Source organism: Hyposmocoma kahamanoa, unplaced genomic scaffold (genome assembly GCF_003589595.1).
Source record: "Hyposmocoma kahamanoa isolate Upper Pololo Valley unplaced genomic scaffold, ASM358959v1 86, whole genome shotgun sequence".
In the NCBI taxonomy this organism is placed as follows: Eukaryota; Metazoa; Arthropoda; class Insecta; order Lepidoptera; family Cosmopterigidae; genus Hyposmocoma; species Hyposmocoma kahamanoa.
In genome coordinates, this window is record NW_020654289.1 from 8,784,428 (window position 1) to 8,805,561 (window position 21,134).

General features: G+C 37.0%; 2 protein-coding genes across 5 annotated transcripts in view; one reads left to right on the forward strand and one right to left on the reverse strand.

The window, feature by feature from the left end:
- Positions 1-8,378, reverse strand: part of LOC113234667 (solute carrier family 25 member 46-like) — an 11,324-nt gene extending 2,946 nt beyond the window's left edge. For both annotated transcript variants that reach the window (XM_026470090.1, XM_026470087.1), the window contains exons 1-6: positions 8,128-8,378; positions 7,907-8,004; positions 6,488-6,666; positions 4,953-5,009; positions 4,441-4,656; positions 743-953 (exon numbers count right to left, since the gene is read on the reverse strand). In XM_026470090.1, coding sequence (XP_026325875.1) covers positions 743-953; positions 4,441-4,656; positions 4,953-5,009; positions 6,488-6,666; positions 7,907-8,004; positions 8,128-8,299 — 933 coding nt within the window. In that variant the 5' untranslated portion in view covers positions 8,300-8,378. The remainder of the gene's footprint in view (positions 1-742; positions 954-4,440; positions 4,657-4,952; positions 5,010-6,487; positions 6,667-7,906; positions 8,005-8,127) is intronic.
- Positions 8,379-8,891: 513 nt separating this feature from the next.
- The window catches only part of LOC113234792, a 20,520-nt gene continuing 8,277 nt past the window's right edge, over positions 8,892-21,134 (forward strand). For all 3 annotated transcript variants that reach the window (XM_026470279.1, XM_026470281.1, XM_026470280.1), the window contains exons 1-5: positions 8,892-9,086; positions 9,165-9,316; positions 11,670-11,890; positions 14,881-15,027; positions 18,637-18,760. In XM_026470279.1, the coding sequence (XP_026326064.1) occupies positions 9,041-9,086; positions 9,165-9,316; positions 11,670-11,890; positions 14,881-15,027; positions 18,637-18,760 (690 nt within the window). In that variant the 5' untranslated portion in view covers positions 8,892-9,040. The remainder of the gene's footprint in view (positions 9,087-9,164; positions 9,317-11,669; positions 11,891-14,880; positions 15,028-18,636; positions 18,761-21,134) is intronic.

A 21,134-nucleotide genomic window follows, 5' to 3' on the forward strand; every position in this document is an offset into this window, starting at 1 on the left:
GGCCACTTCCCGACATTTACGCGGTGATTTGGCCACTTCCCGACATTACCGAAATGGAAACTTATCCATCATCCAATACTCTAACGCGTAATTTGCACTATTTCCGACGATATATTTTAACCGAGTTGAAAAAAAGGAGGAGTTTCTCAATTCGACTATGTTTTTTTTGTATGTATGTTACGCGATAAGTCCGCGATTTGTGAACCGATTTTGGTTATTCCTCACCTCAAAAGTGGTCCCATTTAAATTTGAAGAAAATATTCAACCTCTAAGGGTTGGTAAACCAGGGGATGAATGACTTTTGAGGTCGGTTTTTTAGTACTCTGCACTGAGGTTAGGTTATTATATTTGTGCAATGAAATATTATTATGAAAATAGGGCCATGGCATACCGCCTTATACTGCCATGTCTTTGAAGCCTCGCATTTTTGTTGACTTTTAAAGAACTTATTGACAGCATAAACTGATACTAGTGTATAATACTAAATCAAGATCAAAATGCCACTTGTCTGAATGTATAATTTTATGAAGATGAACAAGTTGATGGGAATTTCGCAAAGACGCACATGGTGTCCCTGCCAATAATAATGACAATAGTATTAATTTCTGGCACTGGCCAAGTGCCATAGTAGTTTAAAAATTTAAAATTTATCTTTTACGCCATGAAGGAGTCTGAATCAGATACTCAAAATAACAATAGGGTCATAATGGGCTTATAGTGATAATTTTAATACAATTCATACCTGTATATGAAGTCTATGAATAATAGTCTCGACAGGATAAAATAGGATTTCCATAGTAATAAAGGAGAAAATTCCTGATTTCAAATTGATGTCCTCAATCAAAGGATTGGATGCAGATTTAGCATAATTTGTGTTGTATGAATCACTCAGTTCATGCCTGTGCCTTTGTTGGAATCTTAGAACCCTTACTGTTATACTTCTTAAAGTTATGCTGCAAAGGAAAAAAGTAAGTGAATTAGGTCAATCAAACTACTGCTCAAATTTGGCCTACAATGAATTGTTTTTTGTATTGTTAAGTTTATTTCACTATCTATAGGGTATATAAAATGTCAAAGCAGGAGTACTTTAAATGGTTTTTAAGTATCCTGTATTATATATTCTATACAGGGTGTTCCAAAAATAACACGCCAGAGCGATACTGTGGGTAGGTGAGCTATATACCTACCAGAAAAAAATATTTTGACCCTAGTAAAAGTCTTTTAGTTTTCGAGATATAGGCCCTTTTTTATTTTTTTGCAAAAACTCTACTCTTTGTTGGGTTTTATGCTATTATTGCCATGGTTAGCTCCAGATGGTTGTTATTTTGACTGCCTCCGTGGCCGAACGGTTACCATGCCGGACTGCCACGCAGAGGTCCCAGGTTCGATTCCCGGGTCGGGAGAAATATTGTTATGGCCTACATTTATTTCTCTCGTGAGTTTGGGTGTAATTTGTGGTTGTCTATGTGTGTGTCCATGGCACCCGCAACACAGGGTTTCCCTAGTGCGGGGCTATGTTGAGTGTGAGCGTTATTATTATTATTATTATTATTTTTATTTTTCGAGTATTCTGAATAGTTTTTCCAGGTACAGCAACTAATATTTTACTGAGAAATATCATAAACTATGAAAAAAGTGATTAATTTGGTATACCTCGTACCTTGTAAAAAGTTAAACATTAACTTTGAATAGCTTGTGTGAAAAAAAATTGTATGAAACTGAATTTATAAACGATCTTAAAAGCTACTCCACTTAATGCAGAATCAGGAATTGTACAATACTGTTGAAATTTTTGAAAAGAACTTAGTCATTTAATTTTTTTTCGACATCAACACCCTACTAGCCGAATTGGTTTCTAAACAAAAATTGTGTTAAATTATTGAGCTTTATGACTAACTACTCTGTCGCTAGGCCCCAGGTAGTAAAAAATGAGCGAGAGGTATGACCCTTATTTGTTATCTCTCTCTTACGTCGGTATCGGTCGCCAGGTGGGATCGGGTCGGGTTGGGCCCGTAGTACCCGTTAGTACATGTACATACCTTTGTGTTGTGCTACGTACGCGATTTTCGTTTTATCACTGTTTCCGTTTCTACACTTTCGACGACTTGGCATCACTTTGGACTTTGATTTGATAACGATCGGAAAAGTTTTTTTAGTAATCATATCAACAACTTGGCATTACTTTGGACCCTGATTTGCTTACTATTTGGACGTTTTGTTTGTGTGTGATCGACGGTTGCGCCTTCAGATACTGCCTTTATACAGTTAAAATGGCAGATCAACAGAATATCGTTGGAGCAAACCCCGAATTCACTCATAGTGATTACGCTGACATATACCTAATTTACGGCGAAACTAGACGTGTTTCTGCTCGCGGCATCGTATCGTTAAATGCAAGATTAGCAGCAAGATTGTATGCGGTAAGATTTCTAACCATAGGCCACCGACTCATGAGACCATAATAAGAGTTGATGCTGCATACAGAGAGGGTAGGAACCCTGGCCATCGTGGTGGAGGCAGACCTCGTACCGTCGCAGACGAAATAGTTTTGCAGGAAGTGTCAAGAGATCCGTCCACTTCAGTCCGCCTGATAGACGGACTGGCATTTCAAAGTCTACGGCACGGCGAATTTTAAAAAGGCACCGATACCACCCATACCATATTCAGAGAGTTCAAATTTTACTGCCGAGCGATTACGCTAAACGCGTAGTTTTGTCAACAAATGCTTCAAAAGCACAGTGAAGACCCCAACTTTTTTAATACGATTTTGTGGAGTGATGAATCAGCATGTCGCAGAGATGGCTATGTAAACCTCCACAATATCCATAGCTGGCAGTTAGAGAACCCGCACGAGAGAAGAAAAGATCGGTCCCAACACCAGTTTAAAATTAATTTATGGACCAGAATTTTCAATGCGGAAATATTTGGTCCAGTTGAACTGCCTCCGACTCTAAATGGCGAAAATTATTTAGAGTTTTTACAAAACCATTTGCCAAACCTTCTCGAAGATGTGCCAATAGCATTACTAAGAAGAATGTGGTTTCAAAATGATGGGTGTCTACTACGCTCGCGACGTCCGAACGCACCCCGACCAGACGTTCCCACGAAGATGGATTGGCCGATTGGGACCAATTTTGTGGCCACCGAGATCACCTGATCTGAACCCCCTCGACTTCTTCTATTGGGGGTGCTTAAAAGATAAAGTTTATTCCAAAGCTATCACTACAGAAACCGAACTACGACGACGAGTCTATGAAACAGCTCGAGAAATTTCTGAGAAGCTCATTCGTCAAAAGATGTCGCATGTGCATTAGAGTCAGAGGGAGGCAGTTTGAACACTTGCTATAATATCTAATAAAAATTAAATTATTTAAATTTTATTGTTTTATTTTCCATTAAGTAAAAACGGCGACAAATCAAGCGACACACAAAGGCACTCTTTTTTTTTTTTTTTTTTTGATCAAATAAATAATAAATAAATAACGCACACACTCAACATAGCCCCGCACTAGGGAAACCCTGTGTCGCGGGTGCCATGGACACACACGTAGACAACCACAAATTACACCCAAACTCACGAGAGAAATAATTGTAGGCCATACAAATATTTCTCCCGGCCCGGGAATCGAACCTGAGACCTCTGCGTGGCAGTCCGGCCTGGTAACCGTTCGGCCACAGAGGCAGTTATTCTCTCTACCACGATATTAGTAGTTAAATCCGCATGCTTTTGGGAAGTTTGATTTGTCACAGTTTGTTTGTACCAGTTCAGAGAGAGAAAGAAAAGCCTAGTAACTATCTCACTCCTTTATTACGAATACAACGTGGGAAAAAGATTGATGCGCCGTTACCTAGCGCTTAGCAATTAATTTATTTAAAAGTTTAAATTTAATTTTGTTTAGAAACTGATTAGGCTGGTAGGGTGTTATGACGAAAAATAAATTAAATGACTATGTTCTTGTGAAAAATCTCAATAATATTGTACCATTCCTAATTCTGCATTAAGTGGAGCAATTTTTAAGATCATTTGCAAATTCAGTTTCATACATTTTTTTTCACACTAGCTATTCAAAGTCAACGTTTAACTTTTTACAAGGGTATGAGGTATACCAAATTAATAACTTTTTTCACATTTTATGACATTTATCAGATAAAATATTAGTTGCAGTACCTGGAAAAACTATTCAGGTTACCTGAAAAATAAAAACAACTACCATCTGGAGCTAACCCTGGCAATAGTAGCAAAAAACTCAACAAAAAGTAGAGTTATTCCAAAAAAATAAAAAAGTGCAAATATCTCGAAAACTAAAAGACTTTTACTAAGGTCAAATTATTTATTTCTGGTAGGTATATAGCTCACCTACCCACAGTGTCGCTCTGGCGTGTTATTTTTGGGACACCCTGTATATTATAAATGAAATCAAAGACGTGATAAAAACTTACTGTGCAAGATATTTAGAGATCCCAAGAGCAGTAGTGGGTAACACAATAGCCCAAATAGGCAGCATTCTTCCGCGACTTGGTGTGCCCCACTCCAAAATACGTACAAAGCCTTCGCGGAATACATCTAATAGAGCTGGCTTGTCGCTTGCTATGTCGCTCTGTACAGTTTCTACTAAACTCGCCGAATAAAATGGTGTTATGATTGCTATGCTTATGCTGAAATATAGTTTGATATTTGGTAAGTAAATATATGTACTGATCTAAGGGTCAGGTGTTTGTCTTTACATACTATTTCATTTAGGTTAGGGACAAATCTATATAAAAGTGTAAACAAATGAAAACACTCATCCAGCCTTGCCAGCATGTCTTGCTGAATTTGCATTCCCAGCTGTGTGTCACAAAACTGTTAAATTGTGAGCAACACTCTTTAAATCCACACGCTTAGATTTGCCCATGTTGGGCTAAAGATAACTTACAGAGTACTCAGTGTACGTGTATTATAGGTGACTTACCTTTTCAAAGTGATATGCTGCAGAAATTGTAGCACTGAATTGCATTTTCCAATCTCTCTGATAAACAAGAAACAAGAATGTTAGTTATTTAATAAAGTGTGTCCTTTTACATACCGATGAGAAATATATGCAATACAATAATGAGTTCTAATTTGTGAAACAAATTTGCAGCATGTTGTTGTTGTTGTGGTGATTTGCTTACTTATAAAATGAATAGACTCTATGCTGAATTTGAAGACCTATACAGAGTGAAATCGAAATCATTAGCATCCTTTTAAAGTAAGACCCTACTCATGATACCAATTGCATTAACACAAAAATTTTGCAAGTCAAAGCTGTTACAATATTTATAACTCTTGATGAAAACCAGAAAATCTTTACACACGTAATTATGATGCGATAGACTATTACAAATAACCATGAAATAATATATAAACTCCAATAAATTTGTCAAGTATCAAACGCTCACGGCGTCAAAATAAATACGAGTCTACGATCTTGAACGTTGCATTGAAATATGCATTTGTTTGTAAACAAATATCCACCTGAGCCTGGCCTTTCAGTTGAAGGTCACCCGTGAGTCGTTCAAATTTTCAAAAATTCAAATCAGTGCAAATCGGGCTGCCCGCGTTGATGCACGTCACACGGGTTCCTGCGTTGAAGCACGTCACGCGGCTTCCCGCGTATTGTGAATTTCGATTGTAGTGAGAGTACAATAAATTTAAATTGTGAACGCAATGCCTAGGCAAACGTAATTTTCAAACAAATACGACACAAAGATTACCGTACGCTCTCACTAAAAATTTAATGCTGAGAAATGAAATGCAACGTGCATTTCGTGCTCGCTACCAGAACGCGCTAGCTAGAAAAAGTCACCTATGGGAACAGAACATTTGATCTCCAGAATGGAGCTAAACATTCTAACCACTGTGGCAGGCTTTAAAGGACTATCCACAGATATCCGGGCCGTGGACGGGGTGTGCTAGTTTGTATGAACTGCGGGCCCGTCCCGGCCCCGACCCGGACACGGACATGTGAGTTCATACAAAATATACACAACGATATTTTTTTGAGCCCCTGACGGAGCACGGCCCGTCCACGTCCTAGATATGTGTGGATAGACCTTAAATTGTGAAAATTAAACTGACTACCACCAAAACGTAAGTCTAACACTCTAAACACTACCACTATGTGAATTGAACTAGAACCAAATGCTGTAACCACTATTTGGAGAACTATGTTATTAAATTGTTATTGCATGTGCCATTTTGATACTTTGTTTATTTAGGTAAGACTTTTTAAATTTTTTTTAATCACTGATTTTACATTGCTGCTAATTTAAAATTACACTAAAATATTTATTTAGGCGAGTAGATTAATAGCTTCAATAGATGCTATGATTTCAAAATCACCCTGTATAAATAAAGCAGAACTATCACCTGTTAACACAATAAAAAAGTGCATACAGGTATCCAATCTAGTGCCAATATATAAAAAAAATACAATTTTATGACATTATGAGTAAAAGTACTAACTTTGGCCACCCAGTAGCTTCAGCAACAATATTTTCAACAGCCATGTTGAGCCCCTTGACTATGCAGGTGGACCCAATACCTTTCCAGAGAGTGGTGACATCCTGCCTTCGATGCAATCTCACCACTACTGGCAGCAGGGAGTATGGTACTATGTGATAACTCCTTAAGCTGTTGTGCACCTGCAGAATAGCAGTATTAGTGGGTTTGGAGCATACTACTTTTGATAAATAGATATTTTTTTTATGTTTAATTCTTTGAGATTTAATTTAAAGTGCACCAATTTAATTTCCAATATAGAAGTTTTTAATTATTAACAGTTTAGTTTTAGTAGCCGTAGAGCTCCTTGTGAAAGAGTTTGTCCAGGGTAGTACTGCCACCTTACCTATTTCTGCCGCCAAACAGTTAATATCAGCATTACTGTGTTATGGTTTTGAAGGGATAGGGTGCTGGTGAAATTACATGCACATGGGACTTATTCATTTCATTATTTATTGTACAGGAAAACACAAATCACATTTCGTAAAACAGAAAACACAAACAAAATGATTCATCTGAAGAACAAAGATCTATGTGCAAGACTACTTGTTCTCAGGACATAGTACATTTCATTCATTCTTCTTCGCTGTGGATGTCATGGCGACTGTATTTTACATTTCCGAAATGAAATAAGGTATATAAATTCTCAAAACACTGTTACATGAGCCTTAGTTTCAATAACGAAATAATTCTCGTAATGTACCTATTCTCTTTTCAGTATATAATCACAACGGACTCTGTTCTTCAGATGACTCAAAAAGGTACTGCTTATTTCTATAAGAAATTTCTTCCTGCGGGTCAAAATACAAGACACAACAATTACAATAACGGGTTTACATGTACAACAAAACGAAATAAAATTATGTAATAAAAAAAACAGCAAATTTATTAAATTACTACAAAGACTTAGATAAATACATATTTCATGTTATAATATATATAAAATGGATGGAAGAGAGGTTAAATAGTGCTCCTTGATTCTCATTTTAAAGATAGCTAAGGATAATGAGAGAGCGACAAAGCTTATCCTGGGATCTGAGAAAGCTGAAACGCTCTGTCAGATACCTGGGAGACAAAGGAGTATGTAGAATGTTGTAAAGAAGAGAGATGATATGCAAATTCCTGTGGACTTGTCAACTTATTGTCTCAGGGTGACGGGTGCAGTGGCAGTGCCCCTTAGATCTTTGCAACTTAAAGCACTGAGTGGCACCGTAACTGTTAGGGACAGGCGTGTAGCTTACCATCAGGCGCGCGACTTGTTCGTCCCGTCACTTGATGTTATAAAAAAAAAATTAAAAAAAAACAGTTTATAACTTTTAGTTCCGATAGCAATATGTATGATGTTATATTTTACGTACATCCCACAAAATGAATGGTACAAACCTGGCATTGTCTTCTGAGAACAATAAATGGGTGACTGAGCAAATTCTCTGTAATAAGACTCGCTACACTTATTGCTGTGGTCACGTAAGTGTTATTGTCTGAAACAATTCAAGAATACAATGATACAACATCTATTACCTTTTTTTTTTATAGTTGAAGCGGAATCCAATGAGTTGTAAGTGACACATTTTCCATTTCAAATTTGGTTTTAATATAATTACCTTCTTCTGGAACATCGTCCATAACTAACGGGGGACCCTGATACTCCTCGGTTGCAGGGGTGTGATATCCGTAAATTTGCTGATAGCGAGTATCATACAAATCACTTGGTTCTCTATTTGGATCCAACCTGAATGGTCTGTTGTATCCCGTGTATTCTCCGAACCCCGCCATTGCCAGAATAAATCACTCACACATCATCAAAGGCATATTATCTGAAAATAAATGGGAATAAAAATATCTACAAAATCTCAAATCGTACCACCACTGGTTCGATTTCTTTACACAAATAATAATTTATATTTTTCTATAGATATAAATTAAATTTTAGATCAATCGGAAGTCATTGATAATATTTTGCCCAATGAGAAATTTGTATTCGTGCAAATAGAATAGACTGCAACTTCCAAATGTTTTCGGATACGTTTAACATTTTCATTATGCCAATATCGTTTGATCGAATTATCTTATTAACGAAGTTTCTTATCGATACGCTTACCGCGATAAGCCAAGAGAAATAAGAAAAAAAAACGTTTCAGTAAAAGACTTGCGTAACAGTAGTTTTGTAAATATGTAAGAAAAAGAAAATCAAAAGATTTAATTTGATTAGTGTGCGTCATCATGCATCCTCTAGATGTATCCGAAAATACTTTAATTTGACATTGACAGTATTTGTTTTGACAGTTCTCATCTGACGGCTGCGGTTGCAGAAAGTGGACGGGGTGGACGGACAGGCGCAAACAAAAATCGCGAAGCAAATAGCCGAGACGCATGATCATTTCATTTTGTATCTGTCCCTATCCTTTGTGAAGATTTTAGACAGCGAATGAATATTGATTATAAAATAGGACCAAAGTTCGCTACCCCTAAAAAAATGAGGCTAACTTAGGATTGAAATTTAATTTTTGTGTGAAAATGCTAGGGTGGGCCGTTTTATGTTTGTTAGCGTTACATTTTTATGGTGAGTGTAGTTTTATTGTTTCTACAATGACTTGCTAGTGCATCTAGGAGTTTTGACGGTATTGTTGATTGGTTGCAGGGGTAGCGAGCCAGGGGGAGTGCACAGACCTGCGGGGGCGGTTGATCTCGCACGGGTTGCACTATGTGCCCGGGCCAGACACCTGTACGCTGTGCGTTTGTGACAATGGCCTGCCCAAAGTTTGCAAGGCTGTGCTGTGCTCTCCACCTCAGGTAAGGTTACTTGTTGGTGTCAGTTCTTCTTCAAAGAGAGAAGAATCTGTTCATGGCTTTTATGTAAAGTTTTTTTATTGAAACATAACCATTTATATTTTTTACATTTGGTCACCAATACTGAAACTGATGAATGATATAAAAGGTCCTTACCCTGGCTTCCATTGATGTTATTTTATTTTTTGCCTTTAAACTAGCAGTGAAATATCTGACATGTTTGACTGACATTCTCATTAGACAATAGAATTTCTTGCCTAATCATTTTATGATTTTATAACAGGATAAAGTAAACAGAAAATATGTGTAATTCCATTCAATTCATGTCATAGTACCTGGGCATTCTAACATAATCTTAGCAGATTTGTAATTCAAGTTCTTTTTGTGATAGTCTGTCTTTTTTGAAGATGGAGTAAATTGTCAGTTCAACTAGTGATTGCACTTGATAAATATTTTATCAACTATGGATTGTATGCCAGTTACGCTTATGAAATAAATTGCCGAACTTTTGTCATTTGATTCATTATTGGCCCATTAATGTCCTCCTGCTGGACACAGGTTCATTTAAATTGTTATTTTTGAAAATTCATTCATTCATACACTAAAAAAAATACACAAAAAGTATCTATTAAAAATACGATAGGAGTCATATTGTAAAGTTTTTCATTTTAATTTAATGTTTATGTGATGAAATTGATTTCGATAATAAGAGACCAACTTTTATTGTCAAAAAAAAAGAATAAAATAAAGCAATTAGTAATCACTACGATGTTGTAACATTCACAATTCAGACATTTTTGGCAAAATTTTACCTATTTTCACAATCTATTGATAAAACTACCTGACAGGAAGGTGCTCTAAAACCTTAGTGACTTAGACTTGTGACTTTGTTGAGTTAAAATAAACAAGTTTCTGTTGGCCCAATGAAGAGGTCTCTATTTTGGACACAAGTTGAAGTCTGCTTTCTTCCAATTGCTGACAATATTCACACAGGTTTTATTATGGGCATCACTTGTACTATCATCCATATAGCAATGTATGTTACTATTATATATCATTGCTATGCAGGATGAGCAGGGTTGGTGATAAAATAGAACTTTGATGAACATCGACATTGATGAGCTTAGTGTTCGGGTAAAATACATCCACTACATGACAGTAATACAACTTTTCTGCTACACTTAGATTGGAAGCTAGTGATCCAAATGCTCAGCCATTCTGAAAGCCTGTAGGATGGTAGCTTAATAGAAGTACCTTGTATCAGACCCGATGAAAAGCCTGGATGGTATCTAAGCTCAATGACACTGCTTCCCCTTTACTGTGGATGGCAACTGGTCATTGGCGCGTGAGAAATACAAAAAGGGCTCAAGGGTCATTCCAGCGAAAATGACACTGTGATTCAAAAAAATAAATTACACAATTTGGTTTTAATTGTATGACTAGAATACACCCAATAAATCAAATCATTAGAAATAAATGAGATTTTTCGGATATTGTACAATTATTGTATTTTTTGTCTTCATTAACGCAGCTATTGCTGTCATCTATAGTGAAGCATTTTTCTTATAATGTTAACAACAATTTTCGCGGTTATTTGTGCGCCTTTCTAAAAACGTTATTACTGTCGATAAAAATACAATTTATGAATTTTAAAATAATGATAAGTGTTTGCATGGAAGTATATATGGTGAGGAGTTATTAAAGTTTCAATAAATACTAATTTCAAGTATTTCGTCTTTCGTCAAGTATTCGTCACAATGAAACATATATATTTTTATTTTAACCAATAAATATGCAATCTATTGGCATTTACTTTTGTAAAAGTAACAATTACGCTAAGGGTCATTATTTTGGCTTGGTTGGTCATATACAATAGGAATGTAAATATTACACTAGGGAAACCCTGTGTCGCGGGTGCCTTAGAGACACACATAGACAACCACAAATTACACCCAAAGTCACAAGAGAAATAAATGTAGGCCGTACAAATATTTCTCACGAACCGGGAATCGAACCTGGCACCTCTGCTTGGCAGTCATGTGGCATGGTAACCGTTCGGCCACGGAGTCAGTTTAAAAATAAAAAGTTTAAATTTGTAAAATGCTTAGAATTAGTTTATTATTAATTATAATGAAGTTTATACGGAAGATTAATTAATTACTAAATTACTTACTGAGATGACAATTAAAGGCTGCTATATACTTAGTTTTTGCGTTAATGTAATGTTTCAAATTACCATTAACTTGGTGAGGTTAAAATCCAGTTTCTCAGCCTTTAGTTTTGGAAAACCTAATTTTGGAAAATCTTTGTTGTTAAAATTATAGACATATTGAAAAAGAGGTTTGTTGTTGCTTAGGATTGCCGGTCCTTCCGTGTCGGGAACACGTGCTGCGAATTCATATGCCTCGACGACGTGGTGAAACCGGCCGAGGGCGCGGAGGCCAATGTGCGAGTGGCGGCCGGAGGCGCAGCAACCGTGGTGCTTCTGACGGTCGCGCTTGTGGTATACAGAGTGCGGAAACAGAAACGGCGCAGGCCACCACACGCTGACGATCAGAGGAGCTTGACTAGTATAGGGTTAGTGAAATTTGAACTTCGTTGTGGGTTCACGACTTCCGTGCGCAGTGCACTTCGCCTCCTTTTCAGCCGAAAGGAAGATTCTCATCTTTACGAGACAGGCTTGGCCGTAATCTTAAGAAAATAATCTAGTGACAATATTGTAATTTGTTCAAGTAAAGTCAGCACTTATTAATGACACCTCTGTATTAAAACTATAAAAAATTAAAATTAAATGTATATTGCTATTAAGGTTCATAGATAATTTTGTAAGGCTCTTTCTCTGCTAAGGCGCAATTTACATTGCCGCGGAACGGAATGGAAGTAATTTTTGTAACGAAATTGTAAGTGAAAATGAACTTTATGTCAATTGTGTAATGTATACCTACCTACACTATAGAAACGGTACGACCCGCGCGACTTGCTTTTTGCCTCGTATATAATTTGTACGTTAGACAATTGAGATTCCACGCCATGAATGACACGCCAAGTTAATTCGGAATCCAAGACAATAACTTTATATTTATGGATCTACTTATTCAACTAAGCAAAAATAAATATCAGTTTGTTTAGAGTAATAAATCAAAACGATTGTCTTTGTTGCTTTTTTTGTGTAACAGTTTTTTGTAGTCACGCTGAGCGGTCGTACGCAACGTAATTCAATATGCAAACTTGGCCTAATGACATTGAGATTTCGTGTCATGTTTTTAGCACTCTTGTGTTACGATTCGACCAGAACTTCGAGTCTATCGAGGTTGACCAAGCAACTTTAAATAAATAAATAATTGAAATATATAAATAATTTAGATAAATAAATTACATAGTTAAGGAGCATTAGAGTTCCTTTTGAAAGAGTTCGTCCAGGAAAGTACTGCCACCTTATCTATTTCTGCCGCCAAGCAGAAATGTCATCATTACTGCGTTCCGGTTTTGAACGGTAAGGGTTCTGGTGAAATTACAGGCACATGAGACTTATCAACCTATGTCTTAGGGTGAAGGGCGCATTGGCAGTGCCTCTCCGGGGGCCTACCACAACCTTTTAAAACTATACTATTTTAACCTTCCATTGACTTTTCGTACCATAACGCGCTTTAAGTAAGATTATTTTAATGTTAAAACTATGATGTTTTATTGGCAGCTTGTGACTATTCATTCACTCAGTTCGTACTATGACGTGGCTTTAACATTAAAGTAATATTGCTCTTACGTCAAATTTAGCAATCTTAAAATAGTTACACGGATGCAATGGAAACAATATTATTTTCAGTTTTATTGTCTTAATATTGATTTGTAATGATTAAAAGTTAAGTTGTACCTATTTATTTACATATATCTCTTCAGTATTTTGTTTATTTTTTATTTAATAGCACATGGTAAATAATTTTTCGTTAAATAAAAGTACGCGATGTTTATTTCGTAAAATTCAAACAGCGCCATCTATATGCTCCTTGGCGAAACTAACAGTTGACACTAGACTATAGTTTCGAATTCACAACCTGACTATCAAGACGCTGCCGCTGTGTCTTGTTAGTCAGGTGTTGTGCTGTTTTTTTATTTTTCTTCGTGATAATGCGGAATAATTATTGAAAACGACGTAATTTTAATATATTTTATTATTACATACTTTTCTTTGCTTAACAGTCAAAATTCTCTGAATGTAAATAACATTAACCACTTAAACATTATACTACGATAAGACGATTCGGAACACCAAAAAAGAAAGAGATGGCATTATATAGTCCACATAGCGTCATCTCTTTCCTATTTTTAGTAAAGAGTAGACAATATTGGGAAATCATTCGTTCTTTTAATCACTTTTGCAATAATACATTGATTGGTTGACAGGTTTGTTATGATACGAATATGAGTAATATTATAATAAGCTTACTTTAAGCTTACATTGAAATAAGATTGTTTTTGGAAAGGTTATGGTAGGCCCCCACATCTTTGTGTTTTAAAGCTCTTGAGTGGTACTGCAACTGTTATGGACAGGCGTGTCGTTTACCATCAGATGCACGACTTGGTCGTTCCGTCACTTGGTATCATATAAAAAAATAAATAAACCACAGATGATTGTAATATTATTTCTACTCGTATGAAATGTACGTGTTTTTATTATTGATTATGTATTTGGAAGTTTAACAACCAACGTATAGCTTGTAGCATACATATACGCGCCACTTTATAATTTGGGCTATCAGCGCAAAAGTGGTGTAACCGACATTTAATTTTTTCCTCAATATGACTTTAAATGATACTAAATTACAGAATTATTATACATTTGGATGTTATTTTCACTTAAAAAAAACATTTAATAAATAAATATTAGACAACATCACGCACGTTGCACTGATCCCAAAGTAAGGAGCTGAAGCACTTGTGTTATGGAATTCGGAAACAAAGACGGTACCACAAACGCCCAGGTGGTCTACTCTCGATCTCCGTCTGACATCCGTCCGAAACAATTACTGCCAAATAAGCAATACTTGACCAAATGAAAAGACGCGTGATGCGAATGAAGCTTCATACTTGATACTTGTCTTTTAATTATGTCGAATATTACTTATTTGGCAGTAATTGTTTCGGACGGATGTCGGACGGAGATCGAGTGGCCCACCTGACCCGAGATGGTAATAGTAATCATACATAACCAATATAGAAATGTTAGTTTTTCTACACTGACTTCAGAGAAGGCGATACCATAAAAACCGTTGTGTGCGTTGTGTTGTGTATGTGTATGATTATTATATATCAAATGAATTTGGTTAACTTTCATTTCGTCATTATAATCTACATGCATTTTATGGGGTTACACCACTTTTGCTCTGATAACCTCAATTGTGAGTTTCATAAAAATCTCATAATTATTTATTATCTTGAGTGTAAGCTGAAATATTCAGAATTAAAGTAAGACTTTCAGAGCTGGCTTACATCGATCCAGCTGGATATAAACTTTAGTTTATTCAATTAATGTAATTTAGCTTTTAAAATCATGTATTCATAATGTCCAGGTACATAAGTGGCAGCATGGGGTACATGGGCGGTACGTGTGAGACCGCATTGGCGGGGTGGAAACCCCCAGGCAACTATTTACCGCGCGGGGAGGCACCTCCACCGTATGATGAGGTTGTAGCTCAGTGCCGTAATGAAAATATGAGGTAAGTAATGCACGTTATTTTTAGGTTTATACATACATACATATATTACTTACATTAGGTAAGGTAAGGGAACACAGGGTCAATTTTTATATTTAGATAAAAGCGAAGGTGATTGTGGCGGGTTGGTTTGTAATGCACTCTACTTTCGTCTAAACCCTTTAAAGGGTTTTTTGAAAGGAGTCTTACTATTTAGTTTAAGTATTGTGTTTTGATAATACAAATTAAAAAAAGAACAGAACACTACATCATCAACACAAAAACGCTCTTATACATGTACAGTGAACAGCACATCAATATACAATTTTGTTCGAATATCGCGTCCAGAACAACAGAGCAAATTTCGTCAATGCCGTACATACGTCGAAAAATAATAGGGGTTTAAATATGAAATTGCCGATTTATTTTACTGGCCACTTTAAATTAAAATTAAACCTGTATGGTGTCCGATTTCAGAGTGAAACGTTTTTCACACGAAAAGTAAAACATGCTTAACTTAAAAAACATGATATTTTATTGTTCGACTTTCAATTGTTTTTACATTCAGCTTTTAACGTGAAGACAGATACAGCGAAAATCTGAGTACCTAATTTTCGAATACGAATTTCCACATGGAGTTAACGTAACAGAAACTGTCAATGCTGTATTTGGAGAGGATACGGCATACGCAAATACGGCAAACGCCGGCAATACGGCAAATTACGACTTGAAGAAAGAACCACGAGGAAGACCAGTCACAAATGTAAATAACGTTGAATTGAAGGTAATGATGAAAGCCGATCCGTATCAAACTACCACGAAACGTCATGGTTTAATGTTAGCATACCCACAATATGACATATGGCGTTTGAATAATGACGACGGAACTCGCAGCAAAACAGCTTACACCGTTATTGCTCTATGATAACGCAACACCTCACACTGCTTGTGAAACAGTTTTACTACTACAAGACCTGCAGATATAAATTATCCATCATCCTACATATTCGTCGGACCTCGCCCCGACCGACTACCATTTTTTCCCGCAATTTGATTTTTTTTGTATGGAAATAAAATTCCCAAGAAGCAGTACAAAAATCCCTTCACACAGCTGTGGAGTCCAGGTCTCCAGAGTTCTATCGCAAAGGTTTAAATGACCTTCCGATTACATGGCAGAAATGTATAGACAACAAGGGAAAAACTTTGATTAAACAAATATATTTAATCTTAAAAAAAATTGTTTTAATTTTTCAGTGCGAAACGGCAATTTCATACTTTAGCCCCTAATATTAATTACCAAAGGTACTGAAGGACCAAACATAAGTATTTACGTATTTAAACAATACGATAACGTAAGCACAGACAAAGTAGCAGTGTCAACCGCAACGTAACCAGATGTTGTAGAATCCACTGAAGTGATGAGATCATCGATAACAATAGTTTTTGTCTTTGTCTTATTAACAAGTTTTTTACTCATGAGATTAATAAAACAACACTGCTGCTTAATGTGGAACACGTAAAACTATTTTGAAAAATCGTTCTGTTTTTAGGATTTTGTTGAGTTTAACACATTCGTGAGCTCTTAATTTTGATTATCATACAATAAGGGTCAATCGCTGCGTAACGGAATGAAAGTGAATTTTTGTAACGAAATTGTATATAACATAATCAACTTTATCTCAATGTGTAATTTTATAGACTAGATACGATACGGCAGCTGCGGGTATTCCCGAGACTGCGCTAGTACTCTCCCAAAGACGTAGCTTGTTTCTTGGATTTTTTTATATAATACCAAGTGGCGGGATCAGCAAATCGTGCGCCTCGTGGTAAACGATACGCCTGGCGATATCAGTTGCAGTGTCACTGCCACCGCGCCCTTGTTGTTGACAAGTCCCATATGTCTGTAATTTCACCAGCACTCTTACTATTCCACATTACTGCTTGGCGGCAAAAATAGGTAAGAGCGGTTATACATGGCGACTTTGAACAGCGCGTCTACAGCGATTCAGTCGTGGTGCAGTAGGAATGCAGTGGCCAATCGCCCATCTTTACACACACGCGCCACTTATGCAGCGATGCAAACGTGATGCAATTTCTCAATTAATTAAGTTAATTTGTTTATTTCACTTTAAAATTTACAATAAAAAACGAACGTTGTTCACATTATGATTCAACTCATGATTGCATCGATACGTTTGTGTTTCTTGAACGCGCGTTTGTATTGCTGTTAAAAGTGACCACGTGTTGTTCTAAGGTGGCAATACTTCCCCGAATAAAATCTCTCACCTTACCTATTTCTCCCGCCAAGCAGTAATGTGAGCATTACTGCATTTCGGTTTTGAAAGGTTAGGGGTGCTGATGGTATTTCTCAACTCATATCTCAGACCGTCAAAGCTTTGAGTAGCACTGCTGCTGTTATGGACAAGCGTGTCGTTTACCATCAGGTGCACGACTTGTTCGCTCCGTCACTTGGTATCACAAGAAAAAGCATTTTTAACTCGTTCTTTCCAGGAGAATTTGTCTTACGTGTTAAGTAAGTATAAGTAAGTGTAAGTGTCGTATGTGTAAGTGGTGTTTAATAATTTTGAAGATTTCAAATAAGTATAGTTTGATTACCTGAAATATGAAATGATGAGTTTATGAATAATGTTGAGCTGGAAGATACTCTGTAAAATTTGGATTGGGGATTCAGTGCTATGCGTAATGTGCGGGTCGGTTCTTAGTACATCCATGTTTTAAAAATATTTTCCCAGAGAGTTTATAAGGTCTTACTATCTTTGTCACAATATAGTCTATTGTATGCTAAACACTAAACTACTAAAGAATATGTAAATAGGTCGACGACGATGCCGCGTGTATAAAGCGTTAGACTCGCAAGCTGTATACATAATTAACTGTTAGTTTTGATTGAAAGATTTGTGAAGATCAAATGAATCTACATATATTACTTTCAAGCTACTGTAAAGTAGTGGTATATGGTGCATTTTCTGATACTAATTTTGGTGAAAACAATTGACGAATAATTAAAAATAAAAAAGCCTAAAGTTGAGCGCAGAACGCTTTTTTGTAGTTAAAAGATATCAAATGAATAAAGTAGTATTTACAGTGGTACAAAAATATATAAACTCCTCAAACGAAATCGTCATAAAATGTTTATTTTCAGCCTGGGAAAAGCCGGTCGATTCTCTCGTATTCTCGTTACCACAGAAACTGGGAAAAATCCATGTGGCAAATCACCAAGAGGTCTAAAACAACGGCGCAATTTAAGAATACACACGTAAAATGTTTGCAACATGGCCATACCAATTTGGCTTGATTTAATGGTATAATTTTAAAAGTAAAGTAGTTTTGATGGCTAGAGTAGATTCTGATAAATGTACAAAAACACTTTGAAGTACTGATTTTCGTTGAAGTAATGCTTAGTTTTAATGGATCTTTAGGACTCTGCACAAAAAAGAAAAATTTGGATCACTGTAAATAGGTCACCCTTTACATTCTCATTTCTAGATTACATAAATACACATCAACATAATGGTTACCCTAGTAGACATAACGACATAATGGTTACCCGTTTTGGAATGAATATATGTGTAAGCAATGTTAAAAATTCTATTCGCATTTTCTTGTCCTTAGAATGCAGAGTGAGCAGGCATTTCATCGCACATATCCTGCCACGGTAGAGAGTCTGGCCCGACCTGAGGACTCCATGCAATGCTCTGGACACAGTTATACTAACGTGCCCCGACCAATGGCACAGGTAAGTTATGCTAAGTTTTAAATAATGTCTTGGCCGTCCAGTCCATGCAGTTTTTGCCACTAGCTAACTTTAAACAAAATAATAACTTTTTTTTATAAAAAAAAGCGACCTCTCAAGTTCGTGGAATAACATTTATTTGCCAAGTTTTATTGAAATCGGTTACCGGAAAGTGCGTGAAACCGGATTCACCACCTGGTTTACTAACCTTAGAGGTGAAATACTTTCTTCGAATTTAAATGGCACCAATGCTGAGGGACCCTCGTTCCTACAAAAAAAGGATCATCCAAAATCGGTTCAGTACAGTTGAATTGAGAATCACTCTTTTTTTGAAGTCGGTTAAAAAGTTTTTTCTTTCAAAATTTATATTAACAAAGATCATTTTAAAAATGATATTTTAGCGCGCATTTTAATTATGGATGAGAAAGTTTTTAGCTATTTAGTTTTTAAGTACATAAACTCCCAGAATTGATGAATCGTTAAAGTGTCGTATGTATTTCATTAGAATGCCCAACTATACACATTTTTACAAGGTCTTCAGAAACTTGCCTAGAATGGACAAGAATTTTATAACTAAGATCATCAAACGGCTCTAGAGCTGTATTTTATAATTAACAACGAAAGGAATATTTGTATAAGAGGAATTCTAAAATTAAGCAGTGAACGCCTATTATGTATGAAAGACAGCACAGCTCGAATACCAAATGTTGATGATGTAAAAAATGAAACTCGATTCTTACTGTTGCGTAATTCACACTTCATTTTTTTCATTATTCTTGAACCCTACAATCAGATACAAGCTCCACATCTTTCTACGTTAGTTTTAATTATAGTGACCCTCCTTACCTACACTTACATACGAGAAGGGCACTATAGCCTGTGCGCGCACAGGAACCTTATAAGTTCAGGGACCCCAGATCAGCCAGTGTACAGGGTTGTCACAGACCTCTGTCACTTGACATTATCCAGTTCTTTGAGAGGCTAGTGCCTCGGGTGAGCCGCCCCGGGTGCACGTACAGTACCCTCCCTATTTTCCAGATAGGTACTGGAGTTGTAGGCACGCTCACTTCCCGTTACGCATTGAACAACTAGCGGTTGCCACCGCTAAGCCGTCGACTCTGAGTTCACTACCAAATCTCCTCATCGGTGGCGGAGCTGTAAGGCACGCTCACTTCCCGACGCCGCAAAACGACGTCTCTCCAGTTCTCAGTTACCTAAGCGCCTGGAGGAACCGGAGGATATCTAGCATATCCTCTACGAGCTCACCGGGCTAGTGCCGGAGATGCCAGTCGCAGTGTCCTGCGACAATGTCGGACATAGCTTGCAATTTAAAGCGCAACTCACGTGACCCGCGCGTCTCCTCGCTACGGGCACTCAACTAGACCGCTACTAGGACGCGTTAGCTGCTCACGAGACAGACGCCCCGGAAACATACAAAACCGGGGCAGACAAACATGTCCGTCTCTTCAACTAACCACAAACCCCAGCGAGTCAATACCCAAGTCCGGGTCCGCCAGAGACGCCCGCAAAGGCGTACCACTGGCGGAGGTGTATCACCCGGACGCCCGCTGTGCCCTGGTCTTGCCGTCGAGCCCGTAGTCTCTCCCGAAAACCCTATCTCTCGGGCCGGTAGATAGGGACACTACAATCAGATACAGAAAAAAACCCTACAATCAGATACAAAAAAAAACACTACAATCAGATACAAAAAAAGAACTAGAATTTGAAAATCAATGACCAAAGACTGATACGGTGATGAATGGTATCTTGCTGGTCGCCAATAAGTACATTCCAAACAGTCGTACATTGTGAGACCTGTCGTATTCAAACGCATTTAGTAGTAGCAAAGCTTTTTGTGAAAGAGTTCTAAGGAAGTAAGTAGGAAGTAGTAATGTGAGCATTACTGCGTTCTGATTTTGAAGGGTAAATGTGTTGGTGAAATTACAGACACATGGGACTTCTCAACTTATGTCTCACGGTGACGGGCGCAGTGGCAGTGCTTCTTAGATCTTTGCGATTTAAAACTCTGAGTGGCACTGCTACTGTTATGGACAGGCGTGTTACTTAACACCAGGCGCACGACTTGTTCGTCCTTTCACGTGAGATTATAAAAAAAATTCGAAATACTGTATTTTGTGAGCTGGTATTACTCTATTGTTTTTTTGTTTCATATTTAAACATTGTAACAAATAGGGATAAAATATGTCATGTCTGACAAGTTAATATTAAGTAGCTACAATTCGTTTTACAAAGTGCATTAATACATAAGTTGGGCTTTTTATTGTGATGTTCTTGTCACTCAAATTCTCAGTCTTTATGAGCTCAACCTCAGGTCAAACATTTGGCATGCTGCATAAGGCTCAATTTATATTAGCAA